The sequence below is a fragment of the Metarhizium robertsii genome (assembly GCF_000187425.2).
Source record: "Metarhizium robertsii ARSEF 23 chromosome Unknown MAA_Scf_7, whole genome shotgun sequence".
Classification (NCBI taxonomy): Eukaryota; Fungi; Ascomycota; class Sordariomycetes; order Hypocreales; family Clavicipitaceae; genus Metarhizium; species Metarhizium robertsii.
This window is the reverse complement of record NW_011942215.1, coordinates 790693-811731: the sequence shown is the minus strand read 5'-3', so window position 1 is coordinate 811731 and position 21039 is coordinate 790693. Positions and strand designations below refer to the sequence as shown.

Below are 21039 nucleotides of genomic sequence, written 5' to 3'. Positions count from 1 at the left end.
ACGCATTCGCAGTGATTCGCAGTGTGTCACCTGTCGACACTGTCTGGCTCTTGTGACGCCAAGATCCCCTGGCCGTCAACCCTGCTGCCGGCGTCATGGCCACGGCACACACATCCCACCGAAACGTGTTAGGATGTTGTCTCCACTGCTGCTGTCCGTAGAACAGTCCAGACCCTTTGCAAATTGACCGCCGCGACATGGGGCATCTGCAGTGTCCCGCAAGAAGTTCACGTTTTGCGTTTGTTGATGGCGGAATCATAGTGACGGAACTGTCGATGTCAGACCGACAATGCCAACCAGTAGATCAACATGAGGTGATGCAGCCCGATCATGTCGCAGCATTTGCAAAATTGCGACCACTGACCGGTTCCTCTGTCGTCATACGGAGTATAATACCTGGGTAGGCAGAAAACCACAAAATGTACCGAGTACGTAGTATGTATTTCCAGCCCGCGTTTGTCATTACAGTCGAGACTGAATCGAGTCACTCACTTATGCCACTACGTCATTCCTCACAAAGTGGCCAGTCCTGTAACTCATTATTCCACTCCAGTTTCTCAGCAATGCCGATGGCTACACCTTGGTTCAGAGCAGTTGTATTGCGACTTGTCTGATACGCGAAACGAGGAGTTCTCCGAGTAGGTTTGAAAATCTGAAAACCAGCCTCCACCAGCAGGTCATGGTTGTTGATTGTTTTATAGGGTCCGGTCAAAGGGCTAATATATATATTAATCTATTGGTAAATCATGACCATGGTTGCCTTTCAAGCAACATCTTGGCGACCCGCTACCTAGAAACCCATGGATAGTTGAGCTCATCCAGCACAGCGATAGCTATGAGTTTTTGGCTCTCGACATGTCGTCAGGTTGTCAAACCAGCCATTCTTCTTCCGCCCCCGCTTTTTTAGCTGTCGGCAGGACCAACCGAACAGATTGCCCTTTCCATCCATGCGAGACTGGAAGACACCAGACAGATGCCAGATCACAATTTTGTTCTGCACGTCGCCGCATTCATGAGACGATATGGCGAGCAAGGCACTCGACTCGTCCAACGATAAAGAGCATTCTGCCGCTGAGATGGCCCAAAACCCTCGACATGTGCCTTCTCCCACAAACATTGGAGCCCCTCACGCGCCAGCACACCCGGATCTGTGTCGGCGGCATCTCCCGACACCCCATTGGCTGACGCACACATCACCAACAGCCCACAGAGCCAATCGTCAACGACATGCAGTTGCGGGCGCTTAGAGACCCCTGGGCCCTGGGCTTGCGCCACTTCATTGGCCACGATAGATGTGATGCTGGGTGCATGGCTCCTCGCACAGAAGCCCACCATCAAATCACCAACATCTCTCGCCGGGTCCCTGACAGGTCGCTAGAGGGTCGCTTGATGGTGGTCAGTGAGAAGGCCTGAGGCCTTTAAACGGGTTGGCCCCCAGTCTGAATGCTCGGTCTTTGGCGTAGAGGGGCTCCGACCTGTTCAATGCCTTCTTGACGACGGCAAACAAGACAAAGGGAAGGGACGAAACAAATCGAAACAAACCGTTGACCATCTCGTCTTGCGGATGCGGCCGGCTCGCAGTTGCTCAATCCCGCCGGACTGTGTCGCACCAACATCGAGATAACCCGCTGAGGAAGCGTCCCCGAGACCCCTCCAATTTGAATTCTCGCGCAGAAAAAAACTCCAAAGATCAAACTCTTGGACACGAAAGACGTCGACATACTGCATGATCCAGAATGAAGCTAACGGTGTTCACGTCGCGAAAGCCGCACTCATATCAAATTTTACGCCGAGTATGGCCCCGAGTGGCTAGAAAAGCTACATCATGGCTCATGCCTATTGAGCTCATCGGCCTGGTACCGATACTCGTCATTTTTGGCATTGCGCAGCCAGACATGTACAGAACAGACATGTGGCGGATTGGATTCGAGAATAAGCTCAACTCCAACCCCAATATGATTCTGTATGCATACGCCAACTACAGACCATTACCTACCGTTCCGCTCATTTGGTCACAAACGTACGTAACATGTCGAGATTCCCTCGCGGTGGCCAGTAGGTGAACCAAGGTTTCAAAAAAAAAAAGCTAACAAGTCAAATCTTTCTATCAGACTTACCGATTTCAATGTCGCGATTTCCGTCATCTCACTCTTCTTCCTCCTTTCCAAGCTCATTTCGCACATAATGAAGTTGTGGTACCCCATTGTGGCCGTTTTTATCAACTCGGCTCTTGTTGCACTTTATACTGTCAGCACATACGGCCAGATTGGACCAGATTACGCTGATGCGCGATATCCTTCCCCGGCAGCGTGGTATTTTCGGCAGGGATGCGGACTTGCCCAGAGGTATGGCAAGTACAGAGCTTGCCAGGTTGCTCAGGGGTCGTTGTTCATCACACTCTTCATGCTGTAAGTGTGTGTGCCGCAGTTATAGTTGCGGGTTCTTCGATAACAGACAGAAACCTAACCATATTTTGCAGTGTCGTTTATGTCTTAAACTTGGGCTTCGCCTTGTATGCCATGTGGCCTAATCCAATGAATGACGTGGACGAGGACGACGAAGATCGAGAGTCGACTAGTTCTGATCCCAAGGAACGCAGTACCTGGGAGATGCAGAGCATGAAATCGCCGGTGTCTATGCGCGAGTCGCCATTTACTCCAAGGACACAGGCCTTCCATACTCTGGACAGGCAGCTTCCACTGCGACAGCAGAAGCAAGGTCAACAATATGCTTAAAGACTAGCGAGAGAGGAAGTCTCGGGGAGATAAAGACTGAGCAAGGCATGAAAACGTAGCTAATTGATAGGGATGTGTTTGGGATAATTGGCGCAAAGGACATAATATTCGGACAGCTTGGATGTGTTTTTCTACCATGGCAATTTTTCCGAGTCGTGGACACTTTTCGTCTTTAAGTGACGACAACACGCAGTCTTTTTAAATCCACTGGATGCAGGGGCATATCTTTTGTTCGTGAATCATTGTGTAGGCCCGTGGGACACGGAGCTGTTGGATGATTAGTCGGAAATCAAGGATTGCATTCGTTGTTACTCTTGCCTCAAGCTGCGAGTTAACAGGCAGTACGGAGTATTGTTTCTCCTCGCCAATTCGTGACGCATGGCGGCAGCAGAAAGCCCGTGTTGGCCCTGCCTATCTCTACAGGGCTAAATCATGTGGTAAGTGGTGTGGTAACTTGACTGCGCAAAATGGGACTCGAGGCTTAACCCAACTTGCATCACCAACCACCAGTCTCCGATGCTCCCCTGGATCAATCAACCCACCACCAAAAAGTATGTACATACGTACTTGACATGTACGTAACAGCTTCCCCCAGCGCCACCAAACGGCATCGTGACCGCACCTCCGCGGCACCGACCCCACCGGCGTCCGTGGACCGCGAGCCATGGCGGCTCCGACTTCGCGTGAGCCGGTCCGAACGTTGAAGAGCCAGCACTGAGGCCAGCGGGTAAATGGCACTGTGCACTGTGCCGTGAGACAAAAACCATCTACTTGGGTACTGCGGAATGCTGGCTGGATTGACGCCGCTTGGTCATTTTTGTGCATTCAATGTTGGCCCAGTAGCGCCTGTTGAGTCTTGACACGCAATTACTAGTACTGTAGGTACCTACCTACTTAAGTAGTAAGTAAGGTACCTAGGTACTCAAGTACCTGATTGATATTCCCCCAGCTTTCCCCGCATATTCACAGTGTGTCGACCCCGGCCCGACAGAACCAGTAATTTCCACGCCCCTGCTCACATAGCTTCCCCAACTGGTTTCCCACCGTCATTGGCTTTTCTTTCTTCTACACTTACACTTACACTTACATTTACGCTTGATCAAAATCCCAAGCGCTTCAAGGGCCTACGGCTTGGACAGGACACAGACTCAGTGACCAAAAGCTACACCGGGCCTCGTGGACTTTCTTCTCTGCTGCTGCTGTTAGAAGCTGGTGAGCTCCTGACAGACAGACGGAGCTCATTCGTGGCCGGTCCCCCCCCAATGGCGTTGCTGCAGAGAATCGCGGCTCCGACGTCCAAGTTGCGCTTTTCCCCGAGTATTTCATTGATTCTTGCTAGGCGGGCGTCTACGATGCCTCCTCAGGTACGAATACATTGTTGGCGGCTATGACGTAACGGAAACCTTGTATAGTAACCGTGCCGTGCAGTTGAGAGATCCGTCGTTGCTGAAGCAGAATGTTGCTTATATCAATGGCGAATGGAGGGCTGCCACGTCTGGCAAGACATTCAACGTCAATGGTATGCATTTCTTCATGCCCCTTTTTGCGCTGTTGTGCGAGTAACCGAGTTTCTGATGATGCCCATGTATGTAGATCCGTCCACGGGCACCTTGATTGGTACCTGCGCCGAGTGCGACGCGCAAGACACCAAGCTGGCCATCAAGGCTGCTGCCGATGCTTTCCCTGCCTTTCGCAGCCTGACGGGCCGTGAGCGTGCCAAGATGCTTCGCAAGTGGTACGACTTGATGGTGGAGAATGCTGATGATATCGCCAAGCTCATCACCTGGGAGAACGGAAAGCCCGTTGCCGAGGCCAAAGGCGAGGCTGCCTATGCTGCCAACTTTTTCGAGTGGTTCAGCGAGGAAGCTCCCCGGACCTATGGCGATACTATTCCTGCCACTGTACCTGGCAACAGGGTATGGACGGTTAAGGAACCTGTTGGCGTGTGTGGGCTGATTACCCCGTAAGAACCCCCTGCGTGCTGGTTTTTTCTGCTCTGTAATGACGAGTGGAATAGATGGAATTTTCCTGCTGCCATGATCACTCGAAAGGTCGCCCCTGCACTGGCTGCTGGCTGCACAGTCGTTTGCAAAGCTCCCGGCGAGACTCCCTACACTGCACTGGCTGTCGCTGAACTTGGTCACCGGGCAGGTATCCCCAAGGGCGTCGTCAACGTCATTACCACCCTCTCCAACACCCCAGAAATCGGCGAGGTTCTCACCACCGACCCCGCCGTCAAGAAGGTGTCATTCACCGGCTCTACAGGTGTGGGCAAGCTCCTCATGAAGCAGTCGTCTGGCACCCTCAAGAAGCTATCTATGGAGCTCGGTGGTAACGCCCCCTTCATCGTTTTCGACGACGCTGACCTCGACACTGCCGTCGCTGGCGCCATTGCTTCCAAGTTCCGCGGCACCGGCCAAACCTGTGTTTGCGCCAACCGAATCTACGTCCAGGAGGGCGTCTACGACGAATTCGTCAAGAAGTTTACGGAAAAGGTGAATGCTTTCAAAGTCGGAAATGGTTTCGAAGCCGGCACAACCCACGGACCCCTCATCCACGACCGCGCCGTCAGCAAGGTCGAGGCTCACATCAAGGACGCCCAGTCAAAAGGTGGCAAGGTTATCGCTGGCGGTCAAAAAATGCCCGATCTGGGGGCCAACTTCTTCCAGCCAACTGTTATCCGTGACATGACACCCGACATGGCCATGGCTACAGAGGAGACTTTTGGCCCCGTCGCTGGACTGTTCCCATTCAAGACGGAAGCCGAGGTTGTCGAGATGGCGAACAAGGTCGAGGTTGGTCTTGCTGGATATTTCTTCTCACGGGACCTTCACCGCGTTTACCGGATAGCCGAGGCGCTGGAAGTCGGCATGGTTGGCGTCAACACGGGCATCATCTCCGATCCTGCGTCTCCATTTGGCGGTGTCAAGGAGAGTGGTTTCGGTCGTGAGGGCTCCAAGTATGGTATTGCCGAGTACCAGGTTACCAAGATGATTACCTTTGGAGGAATGGGATCGCCGTTACAGAGTTAGATGGAGTGAGTGAAGCTCGGAAAAGATTGGCGAAAATGTAAAATGCCTCCGACGGCCAAAGGATCGCTAAGCACGAGAAAATATGGAGCTGTGAATTACGTGGTAGTTGATGATTGTGTAGCATTTTATGGTAACTCAACACGCTGTTGTCGGTGAAAAGGTTGGCCTAACCAAAAGATTCACGTCATTGAGATTTATGAATTGCCATACGTCAATGCAGGCCTTGTATAAGATGTACAGTGAGGACCAAAATGTGAGAGACCGTGACCGAGAAGGCGAGAGCTGAGACAACACAAGAACTCGGGTTGCAATGAACAAGTGCATTGCCAAGAATAAGATATAGCTGGTGAAAGGGGAAACGAAGAATGGCGATCTAATAGATGCCTACCTCTAGGTACCCAGGATATAGAAGAGTTTGCAAATACCCCGAATCGAGTCAATATCAAGGTAGCCTGGTATCACGGCGGGCGGGTTGAACCAGACGTTGCTGAAGGGTGCTAAGAAGGGACAACCGGGTATCAGCAATAAAGAGGCTGGGAATGTCAGCGGACTGAAAAGCCAAAATTCACGTCAAATTCAACATCCTTGAAACAAAACAGTCTCAAGTCGTACCCATGGGCTCAGCGACTCCTTTATCCTTATTGAGGCCTGTCTCTTCCTACACCTCTGTTTCTGGATATAAAAGAGGGGCTAGTATACTAGAAAAAGTGGTTTATCTAACTTAGTATTTGATAATAATAATATGTAACTTATTAGTCTATAGAGCTACTAAAAGACCAAGGTTATTGTCTCAAAGTTCCTTTAGGTCTCCTGGCTGCCCAGAACTACACGTATATAATAGTAAATAAAATTTTCTCTGCCATCCTTTCGTCCGTATAGTGTAGTGGTTTATCACGCTTGTCTTACAAATATTTCGATATTATAGGACACAAGAGGTCCCAGGTTCGATCCCTGGTGTGGACATTACTTTTTATTTTTGCTATTAAACCTTGAGCGTTCTATCCTTCCTTTTGCTGCGTGTTTAGACTGGTTTTCAGTGTTGACAAGTCAAGTCGGCATGCGTATGTCCATAGGGAAGCAACTGCCTACCTGGTATGTAGGCAAGTATAGCGAGGCCTGATTTTAATCATACTAATCGGGTTAGCACAATTTTTATAGTGCTTCAACAAGCCTCGACTTGTAATTCCGTTTTAAAAGACGTTTAATAAAAATGTATGGAAAGCATCCTATTTGATTTTATACCTTCTGCATATTTAGGTATAAATACAAGGAGGAGGGGAGGTTGCGCCGGTTTGCGAATTGGCGGCTAAACAAGTCTGTCTGGCGACTGCACCCAGCAACTGCACAACAGGTTGTGCGCATTCAGGAGGATCGACGTGCAACGCACCTTCCCAACATGATTACATCAATTGATGTCACAAGAACCGGCTATTCCAACGCCATACCGTCCGGCACGTGCAAAAGAATTGCGCCCGGGAACATAAACCGGAAGCTGCCAGAGCTCCGCTGGACCTCCGCTTATCTTATCGCAAAACACCAACCTCAGCTCCATCCCTCGTCAACACCACAAGCAACCACAACCTCACTATAACTCATGATGGCACTCCCAAGCCCAGCTCAGCTGCTCCTCCGACGAGCAGTCCGCCTCACAGTCTCAATTGAAGCGTAAGCCTCCCTCCTCCCCAACCGACAACGCCTCTAACACACAACGCCGCCAGAAAACCCATCCTGACGAGACGCCCATTCCACGCCTCGGTGCCGGTGCTGAAGAAACGCAAAATCGCAGCAGCAAGCAACTCGCCCCCACGCGCGCAAGCTCCGCCTTCGCCCTCCCCTTCGTCGCCGTCTCCGAACCCCGAAGACCCGCTCGACTTCTCCTCGCTCGTGGCCTCGCTCGCCCCCCAAGACACGCACTACAAGTCGGCGCTCCAGACGATCCTCCACGGCGGACGGTTCAACCCGTCGGCGCTGGGCGCGCTCCCCATCACAATCAAGTCCGCCTCGGGCGAGGCGTCGACGTTCCCGCTCCGCGAGCTGGCGCAGGTGGTGCCGCGGACCAACCGCACCATCTCGCTCCTCGTCAACGACAGGGAGTACATCAAGCCCATCATGAGCGCGGTCCAGTCCAGCCGCGAGTTCAACCAGCAGCCGCAGCGGTCCGACGACAACGACCTCGAGCTGCTGCTCAGGGTGGAGCTGGAGAGGAGGGAGGAGCTGGTGCGGCGCGTCAAGGAGACGACGCACGCGTGGAGGGACAAGGTGCGCCAGGCGAGGACCAGGCACGACAAGGTGCTCAAGGGGTGGCAGAAGGACGGGACCGTGCTCAAGGACGTCGTGCGGAGGGCCGAGAGGGAGCTGCAGAAGCTGCAGGACGGCAAGATGAAGGAGATTGACGGCGAGGAGAGTGCTGCCATCAAGGGGCTGGACCGGAACTAGGAGCCCGACGCCGCGGGACGTGTACGATTGTATGTACTCTACTGTATACATATAGATGTGGACGATTGTGGAAGCCTTGCAGTTTTGTGATGAGAAGCCGTATTAAGCTACGCGGGACAGCTGGTAAAAATGCTTCCAGCCCAATGATTTATAATACACTGATGTACAGTCGAGATGGGAACTCAGCTCATGCCGTGGCCGCGGCCTTCTTCTCCCCCTTCTTGCCAGCGCCCTTGCCCACCAGCGAGTTCAACTTGTTCTCAAAGCTCTCCACATCCTTGCCCGTGTACGTCTCGGCCCTCAAATGCCAGTTCCTCGCGACGCCCACGGGCCCTTCCCTAAACACCATCTTCTCATGCTCGCCGCGCACAGCCTTGTCCAAGACGACGCTCCGCACACTCTCCCCCGCATCGCGGATAATCTCGCCCTCGCCCTCGCCCCCGCCCTCGGCTCTCTTCTCCTGGAGATAGCGCTCCGCAGCCTCCCTCGCCTTGGCGTCGGCAAAGAACCGCAGCCCCTCGCTCTCCAAGTCCTCCGCGTAGCTACGGGCCTGCAGGTCCTGCGGCACGCCCACGGGGTCCGCCGTCCCCAGCGCGCTCAGGCTCCCCAGCACGGTGGCCCGCCTCCCCGCGGCGCTCGAGGGCGTGGCCGGCGCAAAGGGCGCCAGCGACCCCATCGTCAGGCGCGGCGCGTACGCCGTCGCCGCCCCGAACCGCATGTCCCTGTCGAACTGCTCCTCGTACGGGTCCATGGCCTCAAACGGGTCCTGGCGCCTGCCGAGCCTCTTCTGCTTGTCCTTGTCGTCGTCCCGGCCCCTGGCCGCGCCCCTGGCCGCTCCTCGCCCGCGCCCGCCTCGCCCGCCGCGGAGGGCAGATCCCCTCCCGCCAGAGGGCCGGGAGAACCTGTTCCCGGCGGGCGGCTGCGCGCGATGCGGCTGCCCCTGCGACGGCACGGCGCCGACCTGCCCTCCTCCTCCTCTCCCGCGGAAGCCGCCGCGTCCTCGCGACAGGCCCTTGGGCAGGCTCTTGACGTCAATGACCTTGGGGCCAGATCCGGCCGGCGGTTGTGCAGCCTGCCGCTGGCCAGAGGAGCCGCCGCCTCTGGAGCTACCCCTTGATCCTCCGCGACCCCTTTTCACGAGGGAACTGATTTCGCTGGCGGCGTCTCTCGTTCGTTGGCGGACCGACGGCTGTGATGGGGGAGTCGGCGTGGAGGCTTCGTCTGCCGCGAGCGATTGGGATGTGGAAAAGTCGCGAAAGTAGTTTTTCAGTGCGTACCCGGTTCGCTGGACCTCGGGCCTTGCTCGGGCGCACACCGAGCGGAGGGCTAGGGGGTTCATGGTCGCTTGGGTGTGTTTGCGTTATGGGGAGGGTGGTGTCTTGGAGATGGTCACGGAGAGAGGGAGCTTGATGCTCAGGGACAATTTTCTGCGCGGTTGCCCGATTAGGTAAGCGGTCAAGTGTGCCCATACCTCTAGACGCAATAGGGTAGCTGTTCATGAGCGCATCTTTGTTTTCATCAACGCAGGCGAAGCAGGCAAATTTATGTGAATTCATATCCATGTATATTATGAGGCTGCTGTTGGATCATCTAATTACAAACATCATGTGAGACTTGAGCAACGTCCAACTCCAAACTCCTCACTGCGAGCAGCGCTTCTTGCAAAGGCCAACCACCGCGGACTCCACCTCTTTCATGTAAATGCGACCATTGCCTGTCCCATCGTCAGGCAAATACCAAATGGATAAAAATCGTACAACAAAGGGCCGGGTTGCAGGGCCTCCTATTCCTCCACCACCCCGAAAAAAAAATATAAACAATGGTCTAATTGTCATGGTCAAAGTCTGGACCCCATCTCCATTCATTCGGTTCTCGTATCAATCGCACACTTCAAAAGCCGGGGACCCAGCTCGTGCTCGCTCGGGATCATCGAAATTAAACACGGAGGCTGACAAAATCAAGGCAAGAGAAAACCCGGACCGTTCCAGATCCGAGGCCCAAAGCCTTATTATCAAACGCCAGAATAGAGGCAAGTGGACGCCGCCCACTGTATGGATATTACTCCCACATATAAGGATAGCCCGCTTCTCTTGTCGACTCAATTTTACGACCGTTTCTCATGCGGCTGTCGGGCCATAGGTAACTGTGTGTCGATCTCAGAACACAGCAGAATACTGGACACCCAACTAATGCGCCAATGTATGTTAAGCAGTCCATCCCCTTTGTTGAAATATGCAAGGCACAATGGCACACATTGATTTTACGTCCATGGTCAAGGGACGATTACACACTTTGAGGCTGTACGCTGGCGGGCTGTTGAAGAATTAGCCGAGTGCTTTTCTTGTTAAAAAAAAGGAGAGGGATAAACAAATACTTACAGGACTGTTGAGCATCTGCTGTCGCTTGTTACGTCCCTTTTTGATGTGGCTCTTGAGAGCGCTTGAATCCAACGGTTTCAGGAGCTCAAAACTGCAAAGTAGCTCAGAAGACACAGACATGACTGCTCCCCAATTATCGAATTCGCCACAGTACTGCAGAATCTAGTTAGTACATCGCCAACAATACACATGCAAAGCCAAAAGTGCCAACTCACATTTGGCGCACTAAACACGGTAACCAAGACCCTGTCATTGAAAAATTCATAGCCGTCTTCAACAACCATGTGTGCTCGGCATATGAGGTCAAAATCGTGTACGGCCAGAAACTCAGTAATGACGCGTTTGCCGAAACAATAACTGACGCCTCTCTCATTTGCTTCCCAATCCTGTTCCATGTCTGCGGGGTCAGACCACAGCAAATCGTTGAGCAAACCGTAGTCGGGAACATCGGTCGGCCGAGCAATATTTCGAATGTCGTCCATGTGACTGAGAGCGGGTGAAAGCCCACCATGCACGCAGAAAATTTTGCCCGCTACAATGGCCGCGATGGGCAGCGTGTTGAAGCAATCGATAAAGGTCTTCCAAATCTTGACATTGCACCGCCGTTTACACTCATCATAGAACCCATACACTCGTGTCACATTGGCGCACTCGTGGTTCCCGCGGAGCAAAAAGAAATTTTCGGGGAACTTGAGCTTGTAGCAGAGCAGCAGCAGGATGGTCTCTAGCGACATCTTGCCGCGGTCGACGTAGTCTCCCAGGAAGAGGTAGTTTGCCATAGGCGGAAAGCCACACATTTCAAACATGCGGATGAGATCCGTATATTGGCCGTGGACATCTCCAACAATCTTGACCGGCGCATCGAGTTCCAGCAATGCTGGTTGCGAGAGAAAAACTTCGCGAGCCCGCTGGCAAATGGCCACAATTTCTGCATTCTTCAGACACGCGCTCTTGGTCACCTTGCCGGCGTAGCCTGCGTCCAGAAGCCTCTTAATGTAGTCGTCAAGGTCCATATCCTTAATCTCCGACATGGCCATGTTGCCGTTAGATTCAACCTTGGTCGTAGAGTCCATGGAAGGTGAGTTCTGAATGTTGTTGACCGTGCTGTCTCGCTTCACTAGAATCGGCTGTCCCGGTGATAGCATGTGTGCAGTGGCACTGGCGTTGCTTGCAGTGGGAGGCTGGTCGGACACATGGTCGACTTCGCCCGAGGCCTGGGCGGCAGCGACGTCGTGAGCAGCGCCCTTTGCGCTCGACAATACGGGAGACGGGGGCGGCTGATGCTCAAAGATGGCCGGGTCGGCCGACGACAAATCTGTAGAGTTGTGCTTCAAGCTGGGCAGGTCACCGCGGCTGTTTCTAGAAGCGCTGGAACGACCGCTGCGGCCGGACCGAACTGACGCAGCATCAAGCGCCTTTTCGCTATTGGACTCGCCGTTAGGAAGCAAAGCGGAATTCCTGGGGCTGTCGGTGTTGTTTACGGACTTGCTGCTGCTGCTTCCCGGAATCTTGGATCGGAGCGAGCGGAAGGATCGAGACGATTCCTTGGTATCGGACCTGCTCATGGAGGGATAAGACTGTAGATGGCCATCTGAGCCGGAGCCCTTGGCCGTGGAGGAACCGTTGCCTTCTTTGGAGGCCTGGTTACCCATCGCGCGGGGGGTGGTTTGGCGACGGAGTCGTTGAGGATGCTGAGGCGGCGATGGCGATGGCGACGGTGGCGATTGCTCGAGATGTCGAGATGTCGAGAGGGTCTCCAGCTGGGATGAGCCGGTCGCAGCTACGGTTGCGGTGACGAGTCTGGTGTCTCAAGTGTCGCGTGGCAGCGTGGGGTCAGGCTGGTGCGCCTAGTCTCAGTTGCCGACCGTTTTGAGTCTGGAACCGATGCGGGTTCTGAATGTTTGAAAAGTCGTATTGAGGCGCACGGTATGTCGCTCGTGCACGGGCAGAGTTGGAGCGGGATAGGTTTGGAAGAATGGATGCTAGGAAAGCGATGGCGTATGAATGTCTGTATGAATTTTTTTTTTTTTGCCCCCCAACTTCTCTGGGGTTGGGTGACTGAGCCTAGGGGGGGTGGAACAGTCGTCCAAGAACAGAGAAGACGGCAGATGGAGGAATGGTGAATGCCTCCGTCTTGAAGCAGTTTCCAGGCGAAGGCCTCGGCGGTTATGATGAAGGGCGAGACGAGTGACCGAAAAACCTGGGCGCGGAGTGTCGGGCGTGATGACGTCGGTCAGTGGTGTTTGGCGAGGATTGAGGCGTCAATTCCCTGCCAGGGCCAACGAACGGGTCTACAGATGCAGTGGACGGCGCCGGTGGGAGGGAACACAGCTTCGAGGCCTGACCACGATAGTATTATTAGCAACTGGATCCAAATCGGCAATGTTGGACGCGACGGGAGGAGAAAATGGAGATGCAGATGCAGATGCTGGTGCTGGTGCCGATGCTGATGCTGATGCTGATGCAAAACTGGAGCCGCAGCCGGCTGCGCCTTTGCCCTCGCCCTCCAGACGGCGTCGGCGATACGGCCTTAAAATCGCCTTAAAATCGAACCAGACGCGCCAGGCCACACAGAGCAGGGAGCTCCAGAGCCAACGTTGAACGGCCAGGGCGGAGGCGGCGGACTCACGGATATCGCATGCAGAGTGGTCCTTGCCGACTGCGCCAGTTCCAGTGCTTTGCATGAACCGGCAGAGCGACGACGATGGCAAGGAGAGACAGGGTGAATCAAGATGCAGAACAGATGTGTATGGAGGTGCGCTGGGCGAGACAAGGCCGAGAGCGACTGGCACCGCAGGCGCATGCCAGAGCCAGGGCAGCAAGCTATGGAGGCTGCAGGCGCAAATGCAGGGCACAGATGACATCGGATTGATTCAATCTTCAATGTTACCTGCTCGAGCGTCCAAGGCGTCCGAGTCCAAGTCGCGACAAAGTCGCCCGAGGAGAGGAGTGGCAGAGACAGGCTAGAAATGCAACGAGCTCCGAGGGGATACCATGACGAGATGAGGAAAAAGGGCCTTACCCGCAGATCCAGAAACGGATGAGAGTGTCTCGGACAATTAAAAAAAAAAAGTCTGCTTGCGCTGGTGTGTCCAACGGTGATGACAATGACGGGCAGCGACGGAGGGCGATGGCTGGCCTTTTGCTGTTCTTCTTTTCCCCGACTTGATACAATTGCGGAGCGAGAGAATGTCGCCCCAGGCCCCGAGTCTGGTGTGTGTGTCTGGACCTCGAACGGGGTCGCCAAGACCAGATGGATGCGAGGATCTTACAAGCCCCCAAGAGCGTGGCGAGTTCAGTGGTGGGAGCGCTGCTTCGAGATGTCGATGCTCTCGAGTGGCCGGGCAAGTCCGTTGGCGGCGACTCGAGCCAAGCTTTCCGCTGGAGCTTTTTCAGAGTTATCTATCTTGGCGCCTCGTTACCCCAGCCCGATCAGAATTGGCGCTAGGCTTGGCTCGTTGCGTATTGGCGCGCAGTGTGCACCAGCGAGTTTCAGAGTTGCTTGCGGCTGCGGTTGCGGATGTCAGTGTGCTATTGATTGGTCTTGACTCTTGATGGAGCCAAGGTGAGCCAAGGTGAGCCGAGGTGACCAGGTAGGTGGGTGGTGGTTGCGTGCTGGCGTGCTTTTTCTGGCCGGAGCCGGAATGGAGCTACTACTAGTACTCAAGAGCGAAAGACGGCCCCTTGTATTTTAAGACAGCTACAGCCGACGGATGAGAGCAGGACACAGAAAAGCAAGAGTCAATGACGAGCACAATGCGTAGCCGTTTGGTGGGTGGGTGCGCCGACACGCCGGCGATATATATCTGCCAATCTCGACGCTCGAGGCTTTGCGGGAAAAGGTGTTGGCTGTTGCGACCCGGCGCCTCAACTCCCCAACGCGATAGAGTTGCTTACCTGCAGCAAAAAGGGTAGGGATATGCTCTGGAGGAAATCTCTTGGTCGGGATTGGCCTGGCCTGCGTGAAGCTCGTTGGACCGACTGCACAACTCTAACCACGCCGGTCTGCGGATTGAGGTGCTCAGCTGATCAAGGACGACCCAGAGAGGAAGCTAGTGGCGCGGATAAGATGAGAGGCCAAATTACACAAAATGGCTAGCGGAGATGAATTGGGATTTTGAACTCTTAAGAGGGGGAACCTCTTTTTGAAGAGTGTTTTTTTTTTTTGGACAGATACCCCAACAAGATGTTAAATATAGGGAGGAGGGAGACGCAGAATGAAAAAGAACAAGACTTCCCCGCCAGATTGTAGACTAAAATGTAGATTCTGGGCCGACATCTCAAGCTGAACTCGTGGACCCTCCAACGGGGACCCAAATTGGACCCAAGTTGGACCCGAACGGGAAGCCGGGTATGGGTATGTCTGGCGGCGGCCTGGCATCCGGGACATTGAAGGATCGTCTCGCGAAGCACTGTCATAAAGCCCCATGTAAAACCTGGCGCTTTGCCTGCCATGCTTAAGCATCTGAAGCCATCATTGATCTCTGCAGACCCAGGCTGATTTGAGTACCAGACAAGTAGAGTGGGTGTATGTACCTCATAACCAACTGGGTGTTGGCTGCAGGCCAGTCTACAAAGTATTGGTTGGCTGGCCTGGTCAAGTTCTTGAAATTAAGGTTTCAGCACTGAGTACTCCTTCCCAGTGCCAACATTGAATCAACCAAAGTACCTGTGCTGCTTTGGTAGGGACCAGTTGACATCAAGTACTAGTAATTCTAGGCACCTCGACGGTATATACCAATGATTCTTCATCCCAGGTCCAACATCCTACGTCGGCAATGGAACCATCACCAACATCCTACTACCCCTTACCAGATCTGCTCCGTGCGTAGCAGTCCATCGACAACCCTCGAATGCTAAGCATGCAGCGCAGCCTCTCCCCAGCTTCGGCATCGTTTCAATATTCCATGTTCCCTGCATCATGACCTGCGCCTCCGCCCGCACAGCATCTCACGGCAGCTCTCGCCGCCTCCACCCGCCACACCGAACACACAATGCGTGCCGAGTACAATGTGCACCTTGTCCGCCTGCAGTCGCGCCGTCCCTGTCACCGATACTTTCCGTTGCTCCCGTGGTCCAGTCATCCAAACCTCATCCTGTTGGCAGGAAAATGGCCAACTGGACAAGCATTGATTCAAACTAGTCGCATTTAAACGCATGTTTCTGCTCGAGCTTGAAGCCGACATCAACGCCACAAACAGACACTTGCAGACCCGAGCACACAATAGTCACATGCCATTTCCAGTTCTCGTTGAAATAAAGCGACTGGTCTATTTCTGCTTCTTTCTTACCCGTCTCCTTCCGTTGTTGGTCCGAAATGAGTCAGCCGAAATATAAAAATCCAGTTTGTTCGGCGGTTACTCAGGTATTAAGATTAGATACCTGTTGGGCTCCAATATGAACACCCAAGGACGGTGGGGTTATTGGGTTGTTGACGCTTCTTTTCATCACCTGCCCCCCTATACGGAGTCATTCATATTATGATTGTAGCAACCCTGTAGATTGGTGTGCCACGCATATGTATAGACTTGAAAACCAGGGTTTGGATCCCGCGTCAACCTCTCCATCATCGCTACTTAGCCCATCATCACATCTGACTGGTTTAGGACAATCGACACCGACCTTGCCCTTGGGGCTCAACGGGAAACAAACGGAGTGAGGACAACATTGTTATCTCTTCCTGAGCTCTTTTCCCACGTTGTGTTTTCGCACCTCCGGGCATGAGCCATCACGGCCCCCACACCGGCCCCGATGAGGGTTGTATCTGACGGTGGCTTTTTTCTAACTTCCGTTGTTGGCTGGATAGCTTCGCCGGCTCTGCCCCCCCCTGCTGTCCACTCATAAGCCTGAGGATGCAGACACTTCAACTTTAAGTGCTTGTGTTGCCTGCACTGAATAAGACCACCGTAGCATCGTGCACGATGCTATCGAGCCGGTCTATACGTCCAAGCGACGCCAAATACAAATCCTAGGGAGACACCTTGCTTTTCGTACGACAAACACCGAAGAACGGAATATAATGTCAGCCGAAAAAACTATCCCGAATTCATAGTCTGAATCTTTCTTTTCTGACAGCGTTCTCTGACATGTTATGATAGTGCCCGGAAGCACCATAGCATGCCGTGTTTGCCGTCGCCTCCGATAGCCTAGGTTGGGAAGCTTTTTGTTTCTAAATGTCTTGGATGCTCCTGGTCCCTTGTACTAATTGCTACAGGGCACTGATATCGCCATGTCCCACACAAACAATGACACGGTCACATCCAATGCAACGATAAGTTCTGTCATCGTGATCCTGACGTTTCCGGAATTCGTTAAGAAGCCAGGTGATATCTCCAAAGCGGCTAATGTCTAAAGTTGGGATAGCCGGAATGGTTGACAACAACATCTGTCGTGCGATCACGAACCAAGACACTCACTGTACTCTGTCGAGAACCGTAGGAAGCAGATGTAAACGGCTATTCGGACAAGCTTGAATTGGTCGAGTCAAACGAAGGACACGGTGCACTCGGCAGTCGTAGCAAAATGACGGTGAAGGACCAGGCCGCGTAGAGTGGGAGATGATGCCCAGCAAAGACCCAAGATTCGCGTCCCGTGCCGCACGACCTTATTTTCATAAACATGGTTGAAGAACACCAGATTACGGCAATCGAATCTGCGACAAAGTATTCGATATGTACTCACACCCCCCGCAGGCTCAATGACGGACTGCGACACCGTTTTTTTCTTGGTGCCAAGCTTTTCCGGTCTAAGACACAAGATCCCTGAAGAAATTCAGATTCCTCATTATGTAGTAAAGGACGAGTCGACACAGAATCACACACGGGAGGGTTGTTGGTTTAAGGATTTTTGAAAGAAAAATGCCGGGGTCATCAAGGGACGTGCTCACCAGAGGGATGCCCAACGCCTTTTTTTTTTTTTCGTAACCGATTTCACCCCAACTAGACCAGGCCTTGCATTCGTTGAAACTTCTCGTGCAACTGTCTGTCCACGACACCGAGCATGCTTGGTGAGGCATCGTATGTGCATGTCGCACAGCTCAAGCAAGGGTCTCTTCATGTCCCTAGATGTAGGCGGTCTAATTCTCTCAGAAGTAATCACTGCACCCAGGTAACCTAGGCAATTTTGCGATGCCAAGAACTCTCATCAGTGGCGCAGCAATCGAAACATCTCGCGAGCCTCGAAGAAAAACACTGGCGAGTCCTGGATACAGCGCCATCATGTTGATGGTGAAGGGTCACACGCCTTCGAGTTACTTAGCCTAGCTGGCCCTTGGTGACGATGCTTTGTAAATCTGTACTTCCTAGATCGAAGGGCCATGACGAGGCTCTCGCTGTCGCCAAGACTCTGGATTGTGGCCGAGTACCGGACACCAGATGGTGTTTCGGTGCACGCGTAGAGCACTCCGCAATTTGCGTCGCAAGTCTTTATGCATCATGATCTGACAAAGCTGGTTTGGAGCTTGAAAAGGATTGACTCTTTCTTGGCAGCGACAAGCGTTATCAGGCGGTTCCTGTCTGGGGAAGCTTGGCACTATTGGCTCGCAACGGGCCTGGTGTTGCACGTTGTGTCATCTGGCCCCGCGATGGTGTCCTCAAAGCCGACTGGACTGGGCTGGTCGGTGGGAGGAGGGCTACTTGATCAGTCAGCAGCCAACGTCGATTTTGCACTTGCCAAGTAACCTCATGTGCACATACATGCACGAAATTGTGGCCTGGGGCACTCGTACCGTACCGTCTGCCACCAGACTTGTGTCGCACGCCTGGCCTGCTGTGGTGGCAGCCACAGGATTTGTCACAGAGCCTCATGGTGGCAACGACTTCTAAATTTGGGATTCTGCCCAAACTAGTGGAGGCTGTGCCCGAACCTTCGCAACACATGCAGCCAGCAGCCCGCAGCCAGCCTTCTCAGCAATCCCAATGAATTGTTTTTGCAAAAAGCGGGATTTGCTGGCAAGAGACGCACCAGGCACACACTGATTCGCTCTTGGGCCGTTTGCCATGGTCTCGCAAGCACCGCTTTGCTCCGTGCGACACCGGCAATGCCATCTACATATCCGGAGGACGGAAGCGGCATGAGCAATGAACCCTCTTTGATCACGGTGAGTGACTGCTCGAGCAACACAGCATGCAGCTGATATGGCCAATTCTGAATGGCTGGATTTCTTCTTACTGCGACTGATAAACATGAAGTCGGAGTTCTTGTAATGCAGCATTCATCCGTTGTCACAGCGACTGTGCTCCGACTACACATCTGCCAAGCACTTCGAAACACTGACACAGAGATGGAGTGCTGCTGATCGAGGCTGATCAGTGCATGTGGTCCAATGTTCGTCCACCCTGCTCCTGGATGGCCACAGACGTGTTGCGCGTCGTCATCCACACAGCAAGGATTCCATCATGCGTGGCTGGGCAAACGACGTTGCGCCCTCGTGTTTTATTCTGTTTTTGTGGAAAGGGAGAAGAAATTCGTTCGGTGATTGTCCCTCTTGCTGGACTTTTCTGCTGACGCCTGGTAGTTGTAGATTCACGTCGCGGGGAGTACATGCGCAATAAACTCAAGAACCATCTCGGAGGAACATGCCGCAGCATCTCCATGACCAAATTTTACCCCGATTCGGAATCATCGATAATTGGAGGAGGCTGAAGTGAACTCGCAGCAGCACGCCGAGTGAAAAGCTGCCTTACCTGGTCCGTGAGGACAGCTCTGCGGCGGGACACTGGTTCGAAATTTCCCTCGTTAACATGGGTAGGTGAGGAGTAGCGTCTCTCCGTGTTATGAGCGACTCATCATGGCGCCACTCCTCGGCCCTCCCTCAAGGCGCAGAGTGCAAAACGTTTTGACACAGCTCCAGGGCCTCCCTGGTCTTTGGCATCAGCCATGAATGCCGAAAACCTCACCGACCCGCATATCGGGCTTGGAACCATGCTGGCGTGATGCTGTGTGGTTGCTGCGCCCGAATGTGGTGGGCAGCACAGCATTAATTCGAGGCCACCCGCTGCTCCGCTCTTTTTGCTCTGTATGGACGGTGTCATACTTGACTCTGTACGGAGTACTGCTGTTCTTTTTTTGTTGCTTGTCGGTCTGCGCCACTCCACGTTTCGTAGGGTCGACGGGCCCAACCTTGCGCCGCCATGTCAGCACCGGCACCAGGCAGCTCGGATGGCCACGACTCGTTTATATAAACACCACTGGTCCGGCAACAGACTGCCCACCTTGTACTTTTCATCATCTTGCCGTATTTTGCGTCCGTTACGTCTGGTATTTCCAACCCTTCGCTAGCGTCGCCCAAGCATATTTTACACGTCGACGACTCCCAACAGTCATCATCCGCCCGCCTGCCAGGTGTGACATCACGGGCGTCGATCGAGTATTCCACAGGAAAGTCACAAATACCCGCACACACGCACGCCCAACACCGCAACTATGGGCGTTGGCCGATTCATTTGCGTCGGCTTGCCGCTGGCTCTGACAATCGCCTCTCTTGTCGCTCTTCTCATTGCCACACTCTCCGGTGTCGCTCACAATCAATTATGGATGTTCCGCGTGGATGTTACAGATATGAGCATCAGCCCAGCCGACCTTGTCAGCATTACAAACTCACTTGGCATCAACCCCCGCGCCGACAAGACTGGCAACATTACCGCTGCCGACCTTGGCCTGGCCAACGTATACGAAATCGATCTCTGGGGCTACTGCTATACCGACAGCGACAACAAGCGCCAGTGCACAAAAGCCCAGTTTGACTGGGCCAACAGTGCTCTCAACACTACATATATCGAGAACCTAGGCAAGTCTGCGGGTGTCCAGGGTTTCAAACTTCCAGACGAGGTCAAGGGCGCTTTGAAAACTTTCCGCACTGTCGCCAAATGGACCGAAGTTGCTTTCATTGTTGCACTCCTCGCACTCGGCATCCAGTTGGCGGTTGGCATCTTCGCCATGTGTTCCCGCGTTGCGTCATGCCTGACCTGGCTTGTTTCCGGCCTTACCTCCATCCTGGTTGGCGTTGCTGCCGGTCTTTCCACTGCCACGGCTTCCATCGTTGTCGGCGCTATCAAGGGCTCCAACAAACTCTACGGCATCAAAGCCGACATTGGCACCCGATTCCTCGCCACCGTTTGGATCGCCACGGCTTTCGCCCTCGGCGCCGGCTTCTTCTGGATTTTCACCATCTGCTGCTGCAAACCCGAGCACCGTCGCAGTGGTGGCAAGCGAAATCTGGATTCTGATGACGAGAAGCTCATTCCCAATGGTGGTGCCTATCGCCCTCTTTCCCACAACTACGAGATGACCAGCGGTCACAACAATGGCGGCTACTACAACCCCAACCAGAACCAAGGTGGATACTCATCTGGTCCCCGGCATCCTTCTGGCCACGGCCGAACTGATCTCGCCTATGAACCTTACTCTCATCGGGCCTAAGTTACAATAGATATGAGAAATTTGTCTTTTCCTTTTGTT

At 53.6% G+C, this 21039-nt stretch overlaps 6 protein-coding genes across 6 annotated transcripts; 4 read left to right on the top strand and 2 right to left on the bottom strand.

Moving 5' to 3' along the window:
* Window positions 1–1736: 1736 nt before the first annotated feature.
* On the top strand, window positions 1737–2735 carry MAA_00723 (uncharacterized protein; the record flags this gene model as incomplete). The annotated part of the gene is made up of 3 exons (XM_007818721.1): window positions 1737–2020; window positions 2112–2408; window positions 2480–2735. The coding sequence occupies 3 exons, from the start codon at window positions 1737–1739 to the stop codon at window positions 2733–2735; spliced, it is 837 nt and encodes a 278-aa protein (XP_007816912.1).
* A 1352-nt stretch (window positions 2736–4087) lies between these two features.
* MAA_00724 (succinate semialdehyde dehydrogenase) lies at window positions 4088–5767 on the top strand (the record flags this gene model as incomplete). The annotated part of the gene is made up of 4 exons (XM_007818722.1): window positions 4088–4099; window positions 4164–4254; window positions 4329–4698; window positions 4753–5767. 4 exons carry the CDS (start codon window positions 4088–4090, stop codon window positions 5765–5767), a joined length of 1488 nt encoding a protein of 495 aa, XP_007816913.1.
* A 1597-nt stretch (window positions 5768–7364) lies between these two features.
* Window positions 7365–8203, top strand: MAA_00725 (Ribosome recycling factor domain protein; the record flags this gene model as incomplete). Its single annotated transcript, XM_007818723.1, has 2 exons — window positions 7365–7432; window positions 7486–8203. The coding sequence occupies 2 exons, from the start codon at window positions 7365–7367 to the stop codon at window positions 8201–8203; spliced, it is 786 nt and encodes a 261-aa protein (XP_007816914.1).
* Window positions 8204–8390: 187 nt separating this feature from the next.
* On the bottom strand, window positions 8391–9542 carry MAA_00726 (uncharacterized protein; the record flags this gene model as incomplete). Its single annotated transcript, XM_007818724.2, has 1 exon — window positions 8391–9542. One exon carries the CDS (start codon window positions 9540–9542, stop codon window positions 8391–8393), a length of 1152 nt encoding a protein of 383 aa, XP_007816915.2.
* Window positions 9543–10486: 944 nt separating this feature from the next.
* On the bottom strand, window positions 10487–12233 carry MAA_00727 (serine/threonine-protein phosphatase PP-Z; the record flags this gene model as incomplete). Its single annotated transcript, XM_007818725.2, has 3 exons — window positions 10487–10516; window positions 10582–10734; window positions 10797–12233. 3 exons carry the CDS (start codon window positions 12231–12233, stop codon window positions 10487–10489), a joined length of 1620 nt encoding a protein of 539 aa, XP_007816916.2.
* A 7771-nt stretch (window positions 12234–20004) lies between these two features.
* MAA_00728 (SUR7 protein) lies at window positions 20005–21000 on the top strand (the record flags this gene model as incomplete). The annotated part of the gene is made up of 1 exon (XM_007818726.1): window positions 20005–21000. One exon carries the CDS (start codon window positions 20005–20007, stop codon window positions 20998–21000), a length of 996 nt encoding a protein of 331 aa, XP_007816917.1.
* Between the last annotated feature and the right edge of the window lie 39 nt (window positions 21001–21039).